Below are 21,234 nucleotides of genomic sequence, written 5' to 3' on the forward strand. Positions count from 1 at the left end.
ATTGCCAGTAGTTATACAATAGAAACGGGCAAGTTGAAAAAGCTTAGCACACATGTATAGGTACTGTACACTGGGTCCTTCTTGTAGATCAGGGTACCTAATTATTTGGTCTCCCGATGTATTTATACTCTACATACCAGTACCTATGTGTGAGGTGGGCAGATCTTCCAACGTGCATGGCGCTGTGTATACCGGGATTGCATCAGTACGTCATTTTAGTAACTCAGCAGCTAGCCTAGTCTTAAAGCTAGGTACCTATAGGTTATTTATTATATATGTACCTAGGTATGTATGGCTCTGCCTCATACAGACAGATAAAAATGAGAGATTTCCCCGGCCTCAGCCACCTTGGTCAGAGGGAGGGGGAAGGGGAGAAGTAAGGGGGCGAAGTAGTTTATGTATTGAGCAAATTCAAATTAACCAAGGCTTTCAACGGCTTCTTCTTTTAGACATGCATGTAGGTATAGGATAACATCAAGTTAAACATGTCGATCAAATCAATAATCTGGAAAAAACTAACTAGATATCAACTACATAAACACAAAAGCTCGAACACAGGAACTGACGTCACGTCACATGTATATATAAGAGAAACCCCAGATCTGTAATAACGTATGCGGCGTTAAGTCTAATCTCTTACAAAGTAGAGATCGCCTATCTACAAGAAGGCTACTCACTTGCCTTGCCTGCTGCGCCTCATTCTAGAAAACACGGGAGCGACTGCGACTGCGGCTGCTGCTGCGGCTGCGGTAGCCGAGGGACCCGGTCTATCTTGGCTTGCGGTCCCAGTTCTGGAGGATGAGGTGCTTAGCCGGTGCTTGATCATCACATTAGACTATCCTTAACCAGAGCGCCAGAAAAAAAAAACTCCGCCGGGATCTGGTCAACAACATACAACCGCGTTTATCCTTCTCTTGGAATATAGATGCCCGTGTAGGAGACAGAGAAAGGAAAATTTGATACACTGGCAGCAATCCTCCAAACGGGACTTTCATCTCGACTTTGTCGTCTTTTGTTTTCTTTCTGGTTTGAGCTCTTGTTCTCTGCTAGGTCCTCTTCCCATACCCCCAAAGCCGTCTGCTCCGGAAAGCCTCATTGCTGTCTAACCACACTCTTACGCAATAAAAATTATACCAGCCCGTCGTACAGAGAGAGTGCCGAGACAATTGTCTCGTCGCGTTTACTGCCTTCCTTAAACTCCTCCATATCTAGACAGCCGTTTTCGTCCTTGTCCATCATGCGGAAGATCTTCTTAACACGCTTTTCGGGGGTATCTTCGTCCTCGGGAAGCTTCACCATCGAACCGACCTGATTCGAACCGTAGTTAGTACATGTTGACTATTATTGGCTCTGAAATAGTGTATATATACCATTTTGTAGATCGCTTCCACGATTTTAAGCATCTCATCATAGCTAATCTTGCCATCGCCGTCGATGTCGTATAATTGGAAAGCCCAATCAAGCTTGTCCTCCATCTTTCCTCGGCTTGTGACACTCAGAGCGCAGATGAATTCCTTGAAATCGATCGAGCCGGACTTGTCCGAGTCGAAGACGTTGAATACATAATCTGCGAATGAAGATGGATCACCAAATGGAAAGAATTGTCGGTAGATCTTCTGGAACTCTTCTTTCGTGAGCATGCCGGATGGACAGTCTTTTAAGAAGCCTACGACGCGATAAGTACAGATCCGGCCAGTAAATTGCAGCAACAAAACGACATGGAGGTAACCAACCCTTGTACCATTGTTGCAGTTCCTTCTTGTCAAAATGCGTGGATTTCTGGAGTTCGGCTAGTTGTTCTTGAGAGAGTTTCGATTGACTAGATAATATATATGCATTAGTCGGACTGGCCGGTATTTCAATACGAGACAATGGCGACGAAGTTATCTCTGTCGTCCCCTACGTAAAAGGCAGAGGAATTCTCGCATCATCATTATCATCGCGCAGCCGTACGTGACAGGGATATGATGCGAGATATTTCAGGCGAACTCACGATTTTCCCATCTTCGATTTAGTAGCGTTGCGGTAGCAACTATTCTATTAAGTATGATGTCTCTCGGAGAGGCGGGGAAGTTGGCGTTTGTCGTGTGTCAAATCTCGAGTCTCGCGAGGCCGAAGGTGAAGGGGGGGTTGTTGATTATGCGACAAGTTCCAAAGCGAAAGCGAATGATGGCAAGGTGGGGTTTTGTCGCAACGGTGAAGATAACAATAAGTCCGACTAGGTTCAGGAGTCTTTCAAGTGTCGCAGCAGGGAGAGGGTCTAATGCAGAAAAGGTTGAAAGTGTGTAAATGTGTAAATGTGTAAATGTGTAAATAGTTGAAAGGAGTTCGAACACCAATACCAAAAATATAAAAGTACGCTTTAGCAATAACTAAGGGAAAAAGGTAGTTTATGTTATCCTGTATTTAGGTCGAGGCAACCTAGAGCACACTGATGTATGCAGTTCGGATGTACGTAGGGTACATTAGGTATGTATGGATGTACCTTGTGTACTACCTTATGTAGCTAATGTACATGAGGTAAGCGGAAGACCTGGATGTATTATGTACAATACTTCGTACCTTTGTAAGAGACTGGAGCTCTAGATGGAAATCTGCAACACGGTAGGTAGGCTACTTAAAAAGGCTGGTTTGGCCGGTGATCGAGGCTGGACTAGGCTGGCTTTTGCTATGTAGGTACAATACCTAAGGTAGGTGACAATAATAAGGCAGCCGAAGGACGGGATTGAACTGCGGTACACAGATGAGATGCGAGCTTCGCACTTATTAGATCGAATCCCGTAAGCCGTGCGTGTAATAGGTGCAATGAAAGTTGCAATGGGGTGCAATGGAGCACAATACCTGCACGATAACTAGGTAATCTACCGTCTATGTACCTATTAGGGATCGTATATAAAATACAACCAGATACATACCTAGGAACTAGGGGGCAAAGGGGTGGGCCTCTTCGGATCACTTACATGATCTCTCTGGGGGCCCGCCAACTATTGCGTCGATCACCTAGGAACAACTGCGACGATGTAATGCAAGTTGAGGCTCTCTACCTTTGGTTGTGACCCTGAACTGTATATTCCCGTATGCTTAAGTGCGATGCGTTCCGGCAAATGAGATACTTTGTAAAGAGTACTGTAAACAATAGATGGGACATATGTAGGTATAGACTCGGAAGGGAGATGATACATGTATAGTTGAGCGTAACCGTCAGGTCCTGGGTTCAAAGAGTTGGAAACTTGGAAGAATGCAGTTAGGTAATAGATGTAACTTAGGAGGTACATACCTAATGTAGGTATAATGTAGGTACATACATTGGTGGAAGGACAGGTTTAGTATCTGGTATCTGGACGAACTCAGTTCTGGCGGGGTAGTTAGATCATACCTAGGTACCTAGGTTAGGTATTGTATTGTACCTTACACTAATGAATGGGGGGTTGGTGTCCACAATTCACCTATCGTCCCTGCTAGCCGCCAGTATTCATCACCACCCGAGTATTGTACATAAATACCCAAGGTAACTACGCGCGTACATGTATTAGTTAGGTAGACTTGATGTAATTGGTCTTAGTGCGTGTGTTACCCTCTCTGCTTCTACTTCTACTTCCATCGAATTACCACAACCGGATTATGATATTCGGCTTTACTTAAGAGCCTTTATCTGATAATTCAGCCGAATAGTTAGACATACATACGTTAGATACCTTATGTAACAGGTTGGCTTGATCTAACTTGACGCCACGTAAAGTCATCACAATTAACTTATACGCTAATAAAAGCTATACCCGAGGTTATCGTATACATAGCAGTAAGTAACAAGCTATCATCACTCGGTTTCCTCGTAATATATAAATAGGTAAATCGGAAACGATCTTGCTGATTGCCATATCTCAACGTTGATCACTTACTTCAGCATGCAGGGTTACGGGTCATCCCGTCTTATCCGCAAATTATCTACCTAGCTAGGTATCCAACAGGGTCCATGCTCTCAATTTTATAAGAGTGATTACCTGTTAGGTAACACCGGTGACTTGGAACCTTGCGTCATAGTGAGCAAGCCACCACTACCATTGATAGGTAGATAGGATAGACCGATATTCAATATTTGAATAGCCTCTTCGCTAGTAGGTGGGATGTCACTAATTAGGTACTTACCTACCTATATATATATACCTATACTAACTACCTACGTCTAAAAGCCATATCACGGCTAGTGATAGCAGACTGATACGACTATATTATATAGACTATTGAACACCTCTAGCAGTGAAAGACCCGTTTATGTTCGATGATGTATGCATATATTCCACGATGATGATATGTACCTAGGTATGTATCAAATAATTGAATGAACCACCCCCTAACTCACAGCTCGGCGGAGTATTTACAAAGTCGGAACCAAACGCCAGCCCAATATCCCGTCCGTCGTTCATGCATCGTCCAAGCTCCACCATGCTATATAGCAGACGCCCATATCGCTTCTCATGAGGTATCTTCAGCGGACAAAAAAGTGGCACATATTTCGTAGCTTATTAAGTAGAACGCTAAGTCTCGCGCCAACGCTCTGGAGTATCATGGTAGATTGAAAGACTGTCGTGAAGAATCATCCGACGACGGTCTTTTGGCTTAGGCTCTCGAGGAACCCGCCGAGGTCATCCTTCCGAACCTCGACCACGCAGTGCTCAAAGCTGTCGATTCGCACGCGGGCGTTTGTCTCGTTAACCACATCCTGGAAGGCGGTGCCGAACTTGTTCAGTCCATAGCCACGGTCTTTATGCTCTTCAACTTCGTCCTCTGAATCCGAGTCTGATCCATCGCTGTCTTCGGATTCTGTTTCTTCCTCGTCATCGTCGTCGCCAGCTGCGGCCCTTGCAGCGCGTTTCTCTTCCTTGATCTTTTCCCTGATCCGTTGCTTCTGTTCCCGTTCCTTAAGCTTGGCTTCCTTAGCAGCTTGTTTCTTTTTGGCTGCTTCCTTATCTAGGAACGCTAGATCGGGTCCGCCGCCGCCACCGGTACCAACCACAACATAGACACCTCGCTTCTCGTTTAAACTTGCTACAACGAGCGGTGTACCGCGTCCGCCATGTGCCAGTTTCCCATTGGCATCTTTTTCCTGCTCAGCAAGGGCCTCACCAACCCAAAGAGCGAGCTTCGTAAGCGCTGCGGGGTGTGTAAACAGAGGAACGTCCGGTCCGTCTTTGATAACGCAAAGACGGAAAGCATGTAAATGCTTTATTTGTCTTTTGCCAATCAGTGTGGTTCCCGTTCGAAAGATAGCGCGATGAAGTTCTTTCGCTGTGGGAAGGCCAGCTTTTAGAGCATCGATGCTAGATACCATTAGTTTCTTAGCCCAGTTTCTTGTTTATGGAACTTACTTTTCAAGAGCATCATACGCTCCCCAAAAGCGACTAACCCATTCCTGGGTCTCGGCCACTCCACCTTCATCTTCGAGGTCCTGTATTTGACTTGCTCGGGAGCGGCTATCCTCACCGGCCACCGTATTATGTTTGCCTACCTCAAGCAAAGCGCCAATGATCACCCCGACGTCTTGAGCGCTGAGCGTGGCTCGCCAACCCCAGCTCCGGACAAACCCCCATCCGTCCTTGGCCCCTGCTCGATCCCTGACATCTGTTTCCACCGCAGGTACCATATCGTCGAGATTATATAAAGATGCATACTTCAGTAGCTTCGTACGTAGCTCCTTTTTCAGCATCATATCCATGTGTGTATAGCTCTGTTTGCATTGGACCAGGCTCACGCCCATTTTGGCAAGCAGCTTGTGTAAACGTTTGATGCCGCTCTCGCTCCAAATACGCAGTCTTGAGAAGAGATATGGTGAATGTAGCATACTATCATAGAGGCTCCAATGTCTAATCAGTAGGAATTTTGGTTCGGGGGATAATCGAATACTCGTGTCCTCTGGGTTTCGAGCTGTGGTAGGGATAATTCCAGCACCATCTGACACTGAGAGTCTGCCCATTTCCGGTGGGTTAAGGCGCCTCACTTCGTCCCGCAGGAGTTGTCGTATCCGGGCGCCACGAACGCCCATCCAGCCATTTGACGGTCTAGAATCTGAACCGCGGACCATGACAGCTAAGCCGGCTGAAGAGCGACCATAAAGTTCCATGGACGTGACGCCAACGATAGTTAGCCAAAGCAAGTCATTGTCTTCCCGGCCCAACTCTGATGCTAGAGAGTAAATCATTGCACTAATAGGCTCCGAGTAAGAAGATCCCATTCTGTAGTACTTCCGAAGGATGCCTTCGTTCTCATTCCGCATTCGTAGCAGTCGTCTCCGAAGGGTGCGGGCTGACGGGCCTTTAGGAGGTTGGGCTGCAGACGGCGGATTTTCCAGGTCGTCCGATCTGATCAGATCGGAATCCCGTATTGAAATCAGTCCGCGCTGGGCCGGACGTTGCGGGGACTCCGGAATTGGGGTAGACTGAGAAAAGGTCAGTGGGGGGAGTTTCCAGCTTTGATTAGAGGGCATCTTACAGAATTACTCCTTCTCCTTTGTCGAGGTCGGTCATCCTCGTCACCGCTACTCTCATCATCCCGATCCGACCAAGACTTTCTCTTCTTACCAGAACGTGGCGAGTGGACCTCTGCCTCTACCTCACCTTCACCTTCACTTTCAGAATCACTTTCCCCATACGGCTCGCCATTATCTTCAATATCAGGCATGTCAATTAGCGCCAGATACGCGTCTCGTTCGGCTTTGAGCCCTTCTTCGATGTCACCGTCGTCGAATACAATAATGCCACCCTTTCCAGGTTTATACGAGTTGCCTACTCGGCCTGAAGCTACACCACTGGGGGCGCGGGCTTGGTAGCTCGTGACGGCACCGGAAGTGGGTTCGAGTGGATATCCGCCGAAAACATTGCCAAGGTTCCACGGCCGATGCGAGTCTATAACCCAGACTTCAACACCGCTGAAACTCGACCCTTCGCCTTCAGTCTCGAGGCCTAAAATAGTTCCCATGTCCACCATACCGCCTACGCCAAGACACACGACAACCCCTCCACTCCCTCCACGGCTCTCCATCATGGGACCGACGAGGTCCTGGCCAACGCGTTCAAGGTCTCCATATCCGGACACGGGGTGAATCTTGTGTGGTATATAATCATGTTTGAGAAGCCGTGTTAAAATGCGACAGGCACAGAGAGCGTCGGGTTCAAGGGCGACAAGAATGAGGACCGGGGGTGATAGGGGATGTCGGGTGTTCTGGAGGTGAGTGTAGAGTTTTGATATGAGATCGCGTGGCAGATACATAGTTTGGAAGTATCTGAACGCGTGTTCGAGTCTGCTACGGCGGATTCATAGGACCGGTAACAAGATGTAGCTGCGACGAGCTCAAGCCTTAGGTACCTAGGTTCGGATTCGAGGAAGGTAAATCGAGTTGGCACAGGCCAGTTGCTTGACAGGTAAGATATTAGGAATTGAACTGGCAGATATATTCCATAAATGATTAACAAAAGACTTTGGGTATGAATGTTATCATATCGTGACGTTGGAGGAGCGACAGGTAGAATTGATTAATTTTAGTGTGGACAAGGTATAAGTGTTGATGGCCAGAACGCGGTTTAAAGTGGGCAAGACGCGATTTGGTACAATACATCGCGGGCGTGTTGGCGTAAAGCACCTTGCAGATATGTACCTATCCATTTACACTGTGCACTGCGCGGGACGGTCCCACCTTTATGTGAGTAAGTTCAACCGGGTCAGGTACCTCTACATAGGTACATACCTATCAGACAGAGATCAGCCACATTACCCCTGTAGCTGAAGACCTGATTCCCCTTCAGCCTTATTTTAGTCTAATCCATTTAATTGAACATTTAGGTACCTAAAGTAAAATTATCCTAATCATCTTAATCATTGCATTGCCTCACTTGAGGTCAGCACTTAATGAGAGTCGTCCAAACTTAACGGAGAAAACCACGAGAAGGGTGTGTATGTTTTATGCTAGTTAGCTAAATTATAAAGGGTAATTTAACAATGACATCATCCTCCCCTACGAGGCAGCTCTTCGAGCTCTGTGTTGGAGCAATATCAACAATCCAAAGCGAATGCAGCTCGACACTATCCGTGAAAGATCCATCCAATGAATCGTTTCCAACAGGATTGGCAGGGTGTGGCCCTGCTTTGGTTGATCTACTGTCTCGACAGGCGACTCGGATCAGTATTTACTATCAAGAATTGAAGCCCGCAGACATAAGCACAGCTCAGAGTCCACCAGAAGAGCAAAAGTTATCGTTGGAGCGATTATCTGATCTTGTTTCAATTTCTTACTCCAAGTTCTACGCATTTCTTTTCAAAGACCTCCCAGTTTGCTGGCGGCAACTCTATACTGACGCCAGCATCTTGAAATTCTGTCTTATCCTCCTTTGGACCCCTTGCATCTATGATCATGCCGTAGAAGGTATTAAGACTTCTCGTGGCCGGGTAGATAGGGCAGGCCGTCAGATTACTCAACTCGTCAAACTTCTCGATTTTGCATTAATTCTCGCTGGGGCCGCTGGTGAACAGAGAGGCAGGAAATGGATTGATAAAGCTATTGGGCTACTCCAAGAGGTCTGGAACGAATTGGGTATCGATACAGGTGCGCCGGACGAACTCAATGTTATATTCTCGACGACCGAACCATTCACGCCACTTGTGAATCGTCCCATCCAATGTACCGATTCTCTATCCATCGAGGCATTCCAGGCATATATGGACAACCCCCGAGATTCGAAGTTAGGACCGAAGCCACTTATCATACGTGGCGTTATTGACGATTGGCCAGCTCTAACTAATAACCCCTGGAACAAGCCATCGTATCTACTGTCACAAACCTTTGGAGGTCGTAGGCTTGTGCCGATTGAGATTGGCCGTAGTTATGTTGACGAAGGCTGGGGTCAGAAACTTATCACTTTCGGTGAGTTCTTACGCGGATATATTGATCCCTCCCTTCCTGCAGTCCAGGACAGCTCCATCCGTGACACTATTTCCGCTTCGTCACAAAGGAGGCCAATTGCATACTTAGCCCAGCATCCTTTATTCACTCAACTTCCCGGTTTAAGAAACGATATCCTCATCCCGGATTATTGCTATACCGCACCGCCTCCGCATCCAACAGATCCCAGCATTGACCAGCCGGAACTTGATGAGCCGCTTCTTAATGCCTGGTTTGGACCTCCAGGTACTATTACGCCATTGCACACTGATCCATATCATAATGTATTAACACAGGTGGTGGGGCGTAAGTATGTACGGCTCTATTCACCCTTAAATACGGAACGTATGAAAGCACGAGGGAAAGAGAACGGTGTCGAGATGGGAAATACAAGCTTAATGGACGTTGGAGTCGTCGAGGGGTGGGATGAAATACCCGACGATGAGGAAGACGGACTTAGCGAGGAGGACCTCGCTAGTTTTAAAGAGATACCATTTCTGGACTGTATCCTTGAACCCGGCGATGCCCTCTATATCCCCGTCGGGTGGTGGCATTATGTTCGCGGATTAAGCGTAAGCTTTAGCGTGAGTTTTTGGTGGAATTAGTATGAGATGGACTTCCTACGTGTTATTAGTTAATCTTGAGACTTGAGTGCTGTGTCTTCAAACATTAAGTGGAAGTGTAGGTATTAAGTGGAAGTGTAGGTATTTAGGGAAAGTGTATTTAAAATGGAAGACTGCTTAGTCATAATTTTAGTGCAAGTAAACCCATATTATTCTCTTATCGAAAAGATTTATGAATAATTATAAGTTTACCGTCAAATATCAGGCATCTATACCCACAGGCATAGCATTCAAAATTTAAACATTTATAACTCTATAACTCAACTTCATTCCTGCTTTTCCGCCGTTAATCTCAGTTCATTTCTTCAGTAAGCCTCTACTAAGAAACGAAATAAGAACTTTTGTCATTAAACCTCTGCTATTATAGCAATTCTATGAGGCCCTCATAATAGTGTGGTTCTAACCTTACCTTAAAGATGGACGCACCTGAACAAGATCGGGATGTTATCATCCAGAAATACTCGGCAGATCTAGTCGCTGATTTTGATCGCTCTCTAATCCCATTCCTGAAAAAGCCCAACGGCCAACTTCGGAGACGCGTGCGTATGAGGGAAACGTCAAGACTGATGTCGCTTGTAAGTACCTGATATATCCATAGTTGTAATAACCAAGCGAAAACTAACAAGCAATATCGAGGTTCTGGAACCATTCCAAGAGCTGCCACAGCTGCTCGATCCGCATCTGCCTAGGTGGTTACCGACTTTAGCGGAAGCATACTTGGGATGCTTACAAGACCACCGTAAACATAGATCGCTATCTATGAGGTCCCAACTTCTACTTCCGCTATCTGATGCAATATGCAAGCTTCTTTATACGTTTTGCAAAATTCGAGGGGAGAAAGTCATCGTCAGATTCTTAAATGTAGAGACGAAATATCTAGAGCTTCTCCTGCTTGCTATCGAAGAATCAGAGCGCAATGCTGATTCGGCTACTTCGTGGACCTGGCATGAAAGATATATTACCCTACTATGGTTATCCCAGCTATTCTTCGCTCCCTTTGATCTCTCAACTATATCATCTGGTGACGCTGACGATCTCGATCGACTCACCGTTCCCGGAGTTGAGTGGCCGTCCCAGGTTCCTGGTATCGCTTTAAGGGTTATTCCCCTAGCTGTCAAGTATATTGCATCACCTGGCAAGGAGAGGGATGGAGCAAAAGCTCTCCTGGTCCGCGTTGCAATGCGGAAAGACATGCAGGAACTAGGAATACTCAACGCTCTAGTGAAATGGGCTTTATCAACCTTGAAGCGGTCGGAGGATGCTCCAGTTGAGTCTCCGTACTATTACATTGGTACCATATCATTCTTAGCTGGGATCCTCAGTGCTGCCGCAGATACGTCTATCATGGACCCGCATCTTCCTGCTATTTTCAGTACCACGCAAGTTATCGCCGCCGGGGAGAACCCCGTTTTCGACGTTATTAATGGTTCTGCGCTAGCTCGGAAAATGCTCATTAAAGTGACTCGCTCGATAGTCACTCTGGTTTTGCGGAAGTCACAGCAAATCGATACTGATACTGAAGTAGTAGAAACTTCTATCGGATACCTACTTGAAAGAGTGGCAGATAATGATACGCCGGTACGCCTTGCTGCCAGCAAAGCTCTTAGTATTGTTGCGCTTAAACTCGAGCCCGAAATGGCCTCACAAGTCATTGAAGCCGTTTTGGAATCGCTTAACCGAAACGTGCTCTGGGTCAAAAATAAGGCGAACCCATCTGCTCCTCCTACGCGAGATATTGCAGCCGTCGATCCACTGGAGTGGCATGGGCTGATGCTCACTCTCTCACACCTTCTATACCGAAGGTCACCACCCCCTGAAAACCTATCCGATATTATTCATGCCCTATTGATGGGACTTTCTTTCGAGAAGCGAAGTCCATCAGGGGGGTCAGTCGGCACCAACGTCAGAGACGCATCTTGCTTTGGCATATGGGCACTAGCTCGACGTTACAGCACTTCTGAGCTGCTTCAAGTACAGACACAATCTGTGTTAGTTGCTAGGGGACACGACCCCGCTGCATCGATACTCCAAGTGATCGCCACTGAATTAGTAATAACCGCTTCACTTGACCCCGCCGGGAATATTCGACGTGGCGCATCTGCCGCTCTCCAGGAGCTAATCGGCCGTCATCCTGACATTGTGGAGAAGGGTATATCTGTAGTACAGATAGTCGACTATCATGCCGTCGCTCTCCGCTCCAGAGCGATACATGAAGTCGCCTTGCAAGCGACTAGATTATCGCCACATTACGGCCGCGGGTTATTGGAAGCGACTCTTGGGTGGCGAGGTATTGGGGATATGGACGCAGGGGCTCGGAGAGTAGCAGCTACTTCCTTTGGCGCCTTGACAGCAGAGCTGGTCGGCGTCGGGACCTCCGACCCCTTGGGCTATTTCAAGAACTCTGTTGACTTGCTTATATCTCGGCTCGAAGCTCTTCAAGTAAGGCAGGTAGAAGAACGGCACGGACTCCTATTGAGCCTCGCGGCTGTCTTTGACCTCCTTCCACAACTTGTAGACAGAGAACCCGAATCACTCCAGAAAATAGCAACAGCTGAGATCTGCACCGCTTTGAGAAAGATTCTACAAGATCTCAAAAATATTAAGTATAGAAAGCCAGAACTAATTGCGGAAGCTGCTGGTCGACTTGTGGTATCATCAGCTCCGGTTCTCCTGTTAAGCGTTGCACAGAGCTATTTTCTAGACCCTCAAAACACGAGTTTGCAGTCAGGTCTCGCTATTGTGGAAGAAGATAACTCTGCACATTTGAGTTCGATTGCGGATTTATTGGATACGCTGCACAACGATCGTCCGCAATATGTTGTCGAGCTATTAGGAACTTTACAGGATACTCTGAATAATTGGCTTGACAGAAATGAGATTGAAGTAGTCAAGACTGCATCGAAGGCTGCTCTAGTTCTACTTCTTTTTGCTACCCGAGAACGCCGCGCCCAGATCATCGAGGAATGGTCTAATAAAGTATACCGTCCGCAAGCACCACGTACCAAGCATGGCGATGGCTTTTTCCATGCCCTTACCTGCACGTACCAACTTCAGTGGAGCCAGCACGATCGTTCGGAAGGTATCTTAGCAAGTAAAGTGCTTGCAGAACGATGGGTACAAGATAGCGATATCGAGACTCACGTCGCGATTCTGCAAAGCTTGGTTGGTAGAGCCATCCTTCGGGACAGGCCATTAGACTTTCTTACCATCGTCTCAGAAGGTCTGGATGACTACACGACGAACGCACGCGGCGATGTTGGCTCCCATGTTCGATTGGAAGCGATCAAGGCAACAAAGACCTTGTGGGACGCAAAGAGAGATGATGAACAGGTCATATCAACCCTCTTCCCACGCATACTTCGGTTAGCAGCCGAGAAGTTAGATCGAGTTCGTACCGAAGCGCAGTCAGCATTGACTCTACTTTTACATCCAAGGTTCGTAAATCCATCCCATACGAAGTTGAGAATATGTTCACTCATTACCACATAGATATGCTCAGACCTTTAGCAAGTTATCTTTCTCCTCGAAAGACTATTTCAATTTTCTACTTCGCCTCTGCGATAAAGAGCGATTAGATCAAGCCGCGGCGCAATTTTGGACACTCAGCGTAGATGACTGCACATCCATACTTTTAGCCGGCCTAGTAACTTCGGCTGACACAGGGAACGAAGACTTGGTCATAGTCAGTAGAGCCTCGCTCGCCAACTTTTGTGAGGAGTCAATAGAAAATCGGAAGCAGATATGCACTGCTCTCCTTCGCAATCTTAAGCAATACCAAGGCCAGGACCGGGTCATAATACCTACTTTAGAAGTCGTGGCGTATTTGTTTCACGTCGGTGTCCTGCAGCGGTGTCCTGAGATAAACTTGCGGCAGCTCTGCGTCCTTGTACAGAAGGCGGCGTACAAGACCGGCAACGTGCGCAAGCTCGAAGCCTGCATCAAGGTCTACGGCGCCATCGCGGCCGTAGATGCAGATGATGACGTGCCGGACATATCGCCGGAGCTAGCGACAAAAAGACGCGAGGGCGTTCTCGAGGCGAGAAAGAGGCTTGGCGTTCTTTTAGTTCACCCCTGGCCCAAGGCAAGATGCCTGGTCGTCGACGAACTCTGGGCCTTGGTGTATGACAACGACGGAGATACGAAACGTGCGAAGCTCCTCTCAGTGGATTGGAGTAAAGCCGAGAAGGCATACATAAAGAATATAGTGGGAGAGCTTGGACTCGAGTAAGGAGTACCCTATCAACTACGCCAGGAACTTGTATACTTGCAGGTAATATTTCCGCATCTAGATACATCATACGGCACTGGCCATCAGCGGGACTTATGTAAAAGGGAACTACATTGCGATTGGATGAGTAGTGACTAAAACAAGAACTGCACGAATAGAAATATGCCACTAGAAGGCGGCAGAGATTGAATATGAGGATGGCCATGCGTAGGTATGAAACGAAACGAAAACCACCTGCACATGATCCAGGTAGTTAAGCTGGCGAGTGGAAGAAATTAATAGAGGGAACGGAACTGAGCATAGGTATGGCATAGGTATGGTATACATCTTGCCGATAACCGAAGAAAAAAAGCCGAAAAGAGATGACGGTTTCATCGGTATATTTGCATGTCTCCCGAATTGGAACAATAGCGCTCATCACTTTGGGCAGTTCGGGACACTGCCTAATACATTTTGTTACAGCGGTTTGAACTGTCTCGTGACGTGGGATTTGTCTCAAGTTGCCACCAGCATTTGTTGGATTGGGTATAGATATATGAGTTGGATGAGTTGGACATGTGAAGGACTGCAAGAGTATAATATAAGTGGACGTGCGTGGGAGGTTTCAGTTATTTTTGTCGGCAGGAGGATTTCCTAAGGAGGCAGCTCGTGGGAATAACGGCGGCTCGTTGTTATGTGACAGCGCAGTCTTTGCCGCATACGCCTAAGTGCTTGATATCTTTATATCTACATTAGGCATATACCTTAGGTACGGTAGAGAACCATACCAAGGTGAGAATCATACCAAGGTGAGAATCATACCAAGATGAAGCTCGACATAGGCTGGAAGAGAAGAGAAAATAGGTACCGAGGCAAGTTTGGAGAGAATTATAACTTAGGTTAGGTACTTACTTTAGGTAGTTAATCGAAATATCAAACGGGCACTTTTGGGTAGGATGCTCCCCGCGGCTTACACATGCAAATAATATGCAAATAGTATGCAATGCAAACAATATGCAAACAATATGCGGTTAACCGCCATGATGTACACATGGATTCCATGTACACGCTTTGACTCAAAGTATCTCGACGTACCAGCAAACGGATTACCGAATACGTAAGTGATAGGCGTTTTTTCTTCTCTTATCGTCAATGATAAGATTTTGTCCTCTTAAAATCGAGCCCGCCTCTATGGTAGTTGGCCGTAGGTAGGTATGTATTACGGGAATGGATCTGCAGGCGCAAGACATACAGGCGCATAACATGAGTCGAGAAACATATGTAATCTAGACAAGCCTCAACTAACACGTTATTAGCCTTATCCATCGAACGGTGTCTTAGCTTGAAAGGTTTGACCGGGCCGAAGAGCTCTTATCAATATATGTAACGCCGTATCGCCCGAGCTTACACGGCACAATATCCCTACGCGGCTCAAGCCGTCTTATTAGTAGATGATAAGACGCGTAAGATTATGTACACGTTATCCTGGGGAAACCCGGGCCCCTAGTACCTATATACGGACAGGCTTTGACGTAGAGCTGGCATGGCTTTTCCACGCCTCGTTTATAGCGGAATAGGTAGTAATCTCTGCCATTTTACCGTGAGTTGACCCTACATACAAGCCGTCGCCGCTATAAGCCTGAGACAGCGAAAAGAGAAAAGAGAAGAGAGAAAATGGCTGGGGGATCCGGTAAGGGCTAACCGAGAAAGACACAGTCTCACGTGTTCGTACGCTTTGCGCGGGAATCTGCCTTGATTGGAATTCGGTGAACTTGGAGAAGGCAAAGGTGAAGCTAGACTTGAGTTGGAATAGCCGATTGGAACGTTTGGTGGGCGTCGAACTGAGAACAGTAATAATTGTTAGTAATAAGCGTGGAGTCGACATGGGATCCGCTGTACAAAGTAGCCACTTGGCCAGAGCTTTCGAGATGCACCCCTGTCAAATTGCCCCGCCTAGACCCGCTAATTGAACCCTTGTCTTAAGATGCGCGCATCGATCTGCAAGCGACCCCCCGGTCCAACCAGCTTTTCCTGCAATGGGAAGCTCTTAAAAAGATATCGTCGAGCAAGTACATATGTAAACCCTGACGTTCAAGGTTTATCTTTGGTCACGCCTCCAACGTCGATTGTCGTTTGTGGTAAAGTAGTATCTTTGCACGTATTTTGACTATTTTGAAACTTCAAATCTGCTTCACCTTATTATATACATATGTGTTGTAAAGGACCCTTTCGGAAAGCTATGGTAATTTCGTTGATGAGCGACGATCTTGTACCTACGCGTAAGGCGTGTAAAAAAAAAAATTTATATCGCCGTATTTGAAATGACGAGATCCCCGATAAGTTTTTCGTTATCAATCACCCTGCCACCTAACATCTCGTAATGAATCGCTCCAAACGGCTGGGTGTTGGTTGGATGTGTTCCGTTGCAATTAATGCATGTGTTAATTACCACGTAGTGCAGTTCTTGCGATGCAGGGGAACGCAAGGATAAACGTGGGAAACGACTAGTAGTATAAATCTCGAATAGAGTTTATACTTCAGGTACACTGCCTACCTAGGTACCTTTGTTCAGGTTATTGATGAAAGGCCTAGACTCCAGACTAGACGCCGCAATATTCATGTATGTACATTTCAGCCTTCGCCTCAGTTCGACTTACTCGCGGTTCCTGTCAAAAACAGGTATGTTGGATGGTTACTCGTAGGTCTGTCATATTCTTGTATTGGAGGAGCCAAGCACCGGACCAATATTACCTCTGTAGTAGGTATCCCGAGAGGCTAAGCATATCGCAATACGAAAGACCTTACATATGTAGTTTAATGTTTTTCTTCTCCGTGTGATGGTCATTAAGCGATTCTATAAATATACCTAGCTATACGGTGACTGCTAGGCAAATGAGGCTAAGCAGATTATAGTGTAGTGTAGTATAGTTAACTTCACGTGCACCACCGCTAAAAACTAAGCTGCGTTAGCTTGAGACTATCTTAATAAAACGTGCAACACTAATCGGTTACACTACATTACTTGAGGTACATAAGTTTGTATTGGCCTGGGTATATTAATTAAAGCAAATAGATATGGTGCACATAACAATAGCGGTCTAGAGTATTGAAATATTTGTTCAATTGGAATTTATACCAATCGGGTAGTAAATCATCGGCATGGTCTATTGATGTATACGTACCTATCATACCATTATCTAGGCGTTGGAACATTAAGGACAGATCAGACGATTATTCCTTTTGGGATTTGTTCCGCTAACTTTAAGATGGGCATAAGAATAGATAAGTCCCGAAGTAGTGGCTCCTAGCAAACGTTTTGCTTATCTACCTTACATGGCATGTACGTGTGCACAGACTTGGCCCATGTCTTCGGGTCCAATAGTGGACGTGCAATAGTGGACGTGGTGTTCGAAATCCTATCGTCCGACTTCCTGTGGTTCACCTACCACATACATACACTATACAGGTAGACAAGCTTAACCCAGTGCTCGCGTGAACCAATTGTCGCACGCTTCCGACTAGAAAACCTCGCTTAACGAATTTGTACTAAGCTACCTAGGTACCTATGTAATCACACTAATTTGGACATCGTATTAGCGCTAGGAAAAGCGTGGGGACGGCATACGGGATGTACGTTACATGTTGGTACTATGTAGGCCCCGCGCCCTGCCCGCATCGCACATGGGTCTAATAGCATATCTATTTGATCGTGATACCTACCGCTAACCCAACCTCTCTACTTTGCGCGCCGAGGTGACAGAATAATGCCTAGCAAATCAAACTCTGTGACGGGTAACGGCGTCGAACGCTTCATGATGGCTAGGATGAGGGTGAGAAGGATTGGCGCGCTATAATATTGAAAACGGCACTTGCGGACTTTTGAACCCGTTAGTATTAGTACGCCAATAGGATAACAGCACCTCGATAAGTTTGTTTGATATCTAGGTAGGTACGCTATCAACTATATCGATCGACTCCATCGAACTGCAATCGCCCTTCCTCTCGATACGGACACGGAAATGGTGTGCTGGCACAACATATGTACGTGCACACAGTACCTACGTTAGACGTTGTATTTCATCGCACACACACACTTTATCTGGCCGAGGTCATCGTGCATATTTCCGAAGTATTAGATATTAGATAGATATAGGTAAACATCTGCGTACGGAAAATGATGGCCGCAAATCTTGGGCTTGACAGATCCCATCTAATAAGGATCCTAGTTAAGGTTGAATTCTAGTGTAGTATAAGTAACACATAAACGTACAAGGCACATAGCCCCTTGTAACTCGAGCAATCCTACATGCACCTTGCACCTTAGGTAACCTACAGTAGGTAGCTACAGTAGTGTTATCTTTCTACACCTACACTAGGTACGTACATAGGTAGGTAAGGACTCTTGAGCCGTGGTGGCGGATATACTTTGCGCTTGCACTTATGTGCATACACTAGACATGTATCCCTGCTAAATACATACAGTACATGTGGGATAATGAACTAGTAATTCCTAGTAGCTCCTAGTAGTTCCATGTACACGATGTACATGATAACGTTTAGCCCGTCCCCAAATCCCTCCTCCCAGTGGGCATCCATGCTACCATAAACTACAACTTCTCTAGTCCCCCCCCCCCATAGATCCATAGGCTCGTTTTCCTCTCGTTTTCTATCTGTCCATATCGAACGCGACAATTACGACGATGCGCGATCCAGGGTCCCTGATGTCATATACATTTCACGTTCACTACCGGCATCGTTATAACTGCGTATTCCATGTATCGTCTAGTAGACTTGATGCGAGTGTCGTCGGTAGAGGATCACAGTCCACTTATTCGTCGTCATAAGTGTGATATAACAATACTCTGGATCCCTTTAAGCCAATTTTTCGTAAATTGGGTATTCTCTCGAAATACAACAAACAACTCCCACACGGCCCCTTTCGTCTGGATATTAACGAGGAGGAGGAAAAGGAAAGACTTGCGGCTGTTGCAGTGGTCGACGAACTCATGTTCCGGTGGGCTAGACTGACCCTCCGCTTCGATTGTGAACACCGTTGCGATTCTATTGCAATCGGTGTACTCTGAAGACAACGTATCTATCCCCGCTCGTCCCCTCTACGGAGGTTGACGAGCGTGGTCAAGTTCGAGTAGAGGCAAGATGCCCCTATACTCGTCGCCACCGCCGTTCCGTTCTCCCGACCAGGACAAGCCGACGCTTCTGGTTTGCTGGTGGATCACGCTATTTTGCACCGTCATAATTCTATTACGCATCGCCGGTCGTTTTATCCGATCTGAGAAGCTGTTTAGGGAGGACAAGACGGCCGCGCTAGCTATCATTCCGCTCTACCTGCGCATGGGATGTGTTCACGTTATCCTGATTTACGGGACTAACAATGCACACTTGCACGAGATGACGGACGAAGAGATGCATATGAAATCCGTGGCTAGTGGCTTGGTGCTTGCTAGCCGGATCTTCTATGCGGCAACGTATGTACCTTGTCCTTTAGAGCGAACGAATTCTTCTTGGTTTACTTCACTTAGCAAGTCGTCTTGTCATAAACCGTTTGTGTGCTAACTTATCGTTGACTCAAGGCTCTGGACTCTTAAAAGCGCCATACTTGAATTTTTCAAGCGTCTAACGAGTATTACCTGGAACCGTTCTCACGAAATCACCTTGATCTTCATAAGAGTCACTCTGGCTGCAACCTTCGTGGCTGTTCTGATAGCAGATTTGACGGAATGTCATCCGTTCGTTCACTATTGGCAAGTTATGCCGGATCCTGGAGGCCAATGCCGCCAGGGATTTGCCCAACTCATCACGATGGCGACTTGCAACATCTTAACCGACCTTCTCCTCGTTTTCTATCCGATTCCTATAATCCTCACCAGCCATATGAGCACTAAGAGGAAGGTCCAACTAACATTATTGTTTTCTGTGAGCTTGACGGTCGTAGCGATGACGGGGTATCGCATTCCTCGCATAATCCGCGCGCATGGAAACCAGCAGTTACGCTCTCTGCTTGCTTCCGTCGAACTTCTTTTTGCTACAGCTGCGGCTAACACGCTTGTTCTCGGATCATTTGTCCGGGATCGAGGCGTGAAAAAGACTAGATATAGACACAACTCCACAGCGGCTGAGTCCGTTGACTACTCGGTCGAACGCAGGCCTACGTATCAAAGGCACTGGGGTAGTGATGAGGATCTAGTGAGGGATTTGGGCCTTGGTGTAGATCGCGAACTTCAGGATGCTGCAAGGCAACAAAGTCAAGCCGAAAAGCCGGTCAGACCTGTCTTAGCTGTGGATACTTGGCAGTTTCCTCAACGTCATCAAAGCAGTGCAGCACTTGATCTCCTGGACAAGGATCAAATTACTACATCTCGAAGCAGCTCTGCCATAACGCCCCGCAGAGTTTCTTTCTTCGACGTTGGCGGGCTACTCGATGGCGAGCCGGATCGAAGTGTACGGGATAGCTTTAACTCCAACCTTGAACCGCCGTCTCCTCTTTCTCTAAGCTCCCCTTCATCCACGAAGCAAGCAACAAGCAATGGCTTCCGCCGCGGCTCCCAAGTAATTTTACAAGATTTAGGTGGCCTTCTGAATCCTCTCAATCCCAGGCAATCTCGATCGAGTTCCAAGACTGGAACTGAATTGGAATCAATACCTCAGCATCCCCAAGAAGCACTACACGATCCTGTTAATAGTCCGAGCAGTTCAGACGACACAGTCATTGACCAAAAAGATTCGAAGAGTAGCAGTTCCCGCAAGACTTCGTTACAGTGATTTTCAATATTCGGATCAACTCTCAGGGTTTCCTCTCAACAACAACTGTTGCATCATTTTTATGCAGTAGTTTAATCAGCAGCCATCTGCGTTATGACTATTCAACTACCGTGATCGAACGGTAGGGAGTCGCGGCTGGGATCCAGGGATTGGGAACTACTTTCCAATTATTCACCGCAGAACGAATAATCAACTTAAGTTAACAGCCGTAGCTTACGCATCGCCCTCTATATCATAACATCGTCGCAACTAGATTATACGACACCGACATAATAATTACCTGCTTGACGGATCCATCTATCCTAGAATTTGATATCTTAAGAAGACAGCAGCTTGCTAACCCTGCCAGAGCGTCTGGAGGGCTCTGGGGTGTACATGACGAGATACTAATACGCACGACTGTGCGCGGCTTACGAAATTTACGAAATAGCATGAATATTCTCACTCACCTACTAAACTATATCATATCATGATATTACGACGTCGATGCTGGGAATATTCCATACGTTGTACAAATACAGACCTTATATGCGAAAGATTTAAACGACATGAGATCGAATGAAGATTTAATTATACGTTTTCTATAAAACCAATTGAGCTGGTACCAAGACTAGATTAGCTGGCGTTTTTTTGGATTGGGATAGGGGGGTTGTCACAATGGCATAAGTAGGGGCATACGGGGCTACAGATGTCCC

General features: G+C 46.6%; 6 protein-coding genes across 6 annotated transcripts; 3 read left to right on the forward strand and 3 right to left on the reverse strand.

Moving 5' to 3' along the window:
- Window positions 1-800: 800 nt before the first annotated feature.
- F4813DRAFT_50043 (uncharacterized protein) lies at window positions 801-2,476 on the reverse strand. Its single transcript, XM_049248565.1, has 4 exons — window positions 1,994-2,476; window positions 1,734-1,819; window positions 1,371-1,666; window positions 801-1,308 (listed from the first exon to the last, which is right to left on the reverse strand). Exons 1-4 carry the CDS (start codon window positions 2,002-2,004, stop codon window positions 1,129-1,131), a joined length of 573 nt encoding a protein of 190 aa, XP_049100427.1. The 5' UTR covers window positions 2,005-2,476; the 3' UTR covers window positions 801-1,128.
- On the reverse strand, window positions 2,451-3,362 carry F4813DRAFT_50081 (uncharacterized protein). Its single transcript, XM_049248566.1, has 4 exons — window positions 3,045-3,362; window positions 2,842-2,868; window positions 2,563-2,755; window positions 2,451-2,506 (listed from the first exon to the last, which is right to left on the reverse strand). The coding sequence occupies exons 1-3, from the start codon at window positions 3,273-3,275 to the stop codon at window positions 2,669-2,671; spliced, it is 345 nt and encodes a 114-aa protein (XP_049100428.1). The 5' UTR covers window positions 3,276-3,362; the 3' UTR covers window positions 2,451-2,506; window positions 2,563-2,668.
- An 849-nt stretch (window positions 3,363-4,211) lies between these two features.
- On the reverse strand, window positions 4,212-7,573 carry F4813DRAFT_356905 (CDC45-like protein). Its single transcript, XM_049243040.1, has 3 exons — window positions 6,487-7,573; window positions 5,367-6,433; window positions 4,212-5,318 (listed from the first exon to the last, which is right to left on the reverse strand). Exons 1-3 carry the CDS (start codon window positions 7,261-7,263, stop codon window positions 4,595-4,597), a joined length of 2,568 nt encoding a protein of 855 aa, XP_049100429.1. The 5' UTR covers window positions 7,264-7,573; the 3' UTR covers window positions 4,212-4,594.
- Window positions 7,574-7,835: 262 nt separating this feature from the next.
- Window positions 7,836-9,772, forward strand: F4813DRAFT_356906 (Clavaminate synthase-like protein). The gene has a single exon (XM_049243041.1). The coding sequence runs from the start codon at window positions 7,990-7,992 to the stop codon at window positions 9,532-9,534; it is 1,545 nt and encodes a 514-aa protein (XP_049100430.1). The 5' UTR covers window positions 7,836-7,989; the 3' UTR covers window positions 9,535-9,772.
- A 12-nt stretch (window positions 9,773-9,784) lies between these two features.
- Window positions 9,785-13,938, forward strand: F4813DRAFT_50140 (tubulin folding cofactor D C terminal-domain-containing protein). The gene is made up of 3 exons (XM_049248567.1): window positions 9,785-10,127; window positions 10,189-12,986; window positions 13,042-13,938. Exons 1-3 carry the CDS (start codon window positions 9,969-9,971, stop codon window positions 13,778-13,780), a joined length of 3,696 nt encoding a protein of 1,231 aa, XP_049100431.1. The 5' UTR covers window positions 9,785-9,968; the 3' UTR covers window positions 13,781-13,938.
- A 4,781-nt stretch (window positions 13,939-18,719) lies between these two features.
- Window positions 18,720-20,830, forward strand: F4813DRAFT_50173 (uncharacterized protein). Its single transcript, XM_049248568.1, has 2 exons — window positions 18,720-19,245; window positions 19,351-20,830. The coding sequence occupies exons 1-2, from the start codon at window positions 18,917-18,919 to the stop codon at window positions 20,537-20,539; spliced, it is 1,518 nt and encodes a 505-aa protein (XP_049100432.1). The 5' UTR covers window positions 18,720-18,916; the 3' UTR covers window positions 20,540-20,830.
- Window positions 20,831-21,234: the final 404 nt, after the last annotated feature.

Source organism: Daldinia decipiens, assembly GCF_022478715.1.
Source record: "Daldinia decipiens strain CBS 113046 unplaced genomic scaffold F4813scaffold_13, whole genome shotgun sequence".
NCBI lineage: Eukaryota > Fungi > Ascomycota > Sordariomycetes > Xylariales > Hypoxylaceae > Daldinia > Daldinia decipiens.

Excerpts from the sequence above, each read along its gene's own strand:
- F4813DRAFT_50043 (XM_049248565.1), bottom strand. Across the intron at positions 1,667-1,733 it reads ACTGCAACAATGGTACAAGG|GCTTCTTAAAAGACTGTCCA; the intron begins GTTGGTTACCTC and ends ATCGCGTCGTAG. Across the intron at positions 1,309-1,370 it reads TGGAAGCGATCTACAAAATG|GTCGGTTCGATGGTGAAGCT; the intron begins GTATATATACAC and ends GGTTCGAATCAG.
- F4813DRAFT_50081 (XM_049248566.1), bottom strand. The coding sequence starts at position 3,275 with ATGTACCTCCTAAGTTACATCTATTACCTAACTGCATTCTTCCAAGTT. Across the intron at positions 2,869-3,044 it reads GTTCAGGGTCACAACCAAAG|ACGGTAGATTACCTAGTTAT; the intron begins GTAGAGAGCCTC and ends ATAGGTACATAG. Across the intron at positions 2,756-2,841 it reads ATTACCTAGTTATCGTGCAG|CTCGCATCTCATCTGTGTAC; the intron begins GTATTGTGCTCC and ends ATAAGTGCGAAG.
- F4813DRAFT_356905 (XM_049243040.1), bottom strand. The coding sequence starts at position 7,263 with ATGTATCTGCCACGCGATCTCATATCAAAACTCTACACTCACCTCCAG. Across the intron at positions 6,434-6,486 it reads AAAGGAGAAGGAGTAATTCT|TCTACCCCAATTCCGGAGTC; the intron begins GTAAGATGCCCT and ends ACCTTTTCTCAG. Across the intron at positions 5,319-5,366 it reads GCGTATGATGCTCTTGAAAA|CATCGATGCTCTAAAAGCTG; the intron begins GTAAGTTCCATA and ends AATGGTATCTAG.
- F4813DRAFT_356906 (XM_049243041.1), top strand. The coding sequence starts at position 7,990 with ATGACATCATCCTCCCCTACGAGGCAGCTCTTCGAGCTCTGTGTTGGA.
- F4813DRAFT_50140 (XM_049248567.1), top strand. The coding sequence starts at position 9,969 with ATGGACGCACCTGAACAAGATCGGGATGTTATCATCCAGAAATACTCG. Across the intron at positions 10,128-10,188 it reads CGTCAAGACTGATGTCGCTT|GTTCTGGAACCATTCCAAGA; the intron begins GTAAGTACCTGA and ends AGCAATATCGAG. Across the intron at positions 12,987-13,041 it reads ACTCTACTTTTACATCCAAG|ATATGCTCAGACCTTTAGCA; the intron begins GTTCGTAAATCC and ends ATTACCACATAG.
- F4813DRAFT_50173 (XM_049248568.1), top strand. The coding sequence starts at position 18,917 with ATGCCCCTATACTCGTCGCCACCGCCGTTCCGTTCTCCCGACCAGGAC. Across the intron at positions 19,246-19,350 it reads CGGATCTTCTATGCGGCAAC|GCTCTGGACTCTTAAAAGCG; the intron begins GTATGTACCTTG and ends CGTTGACTCAAG.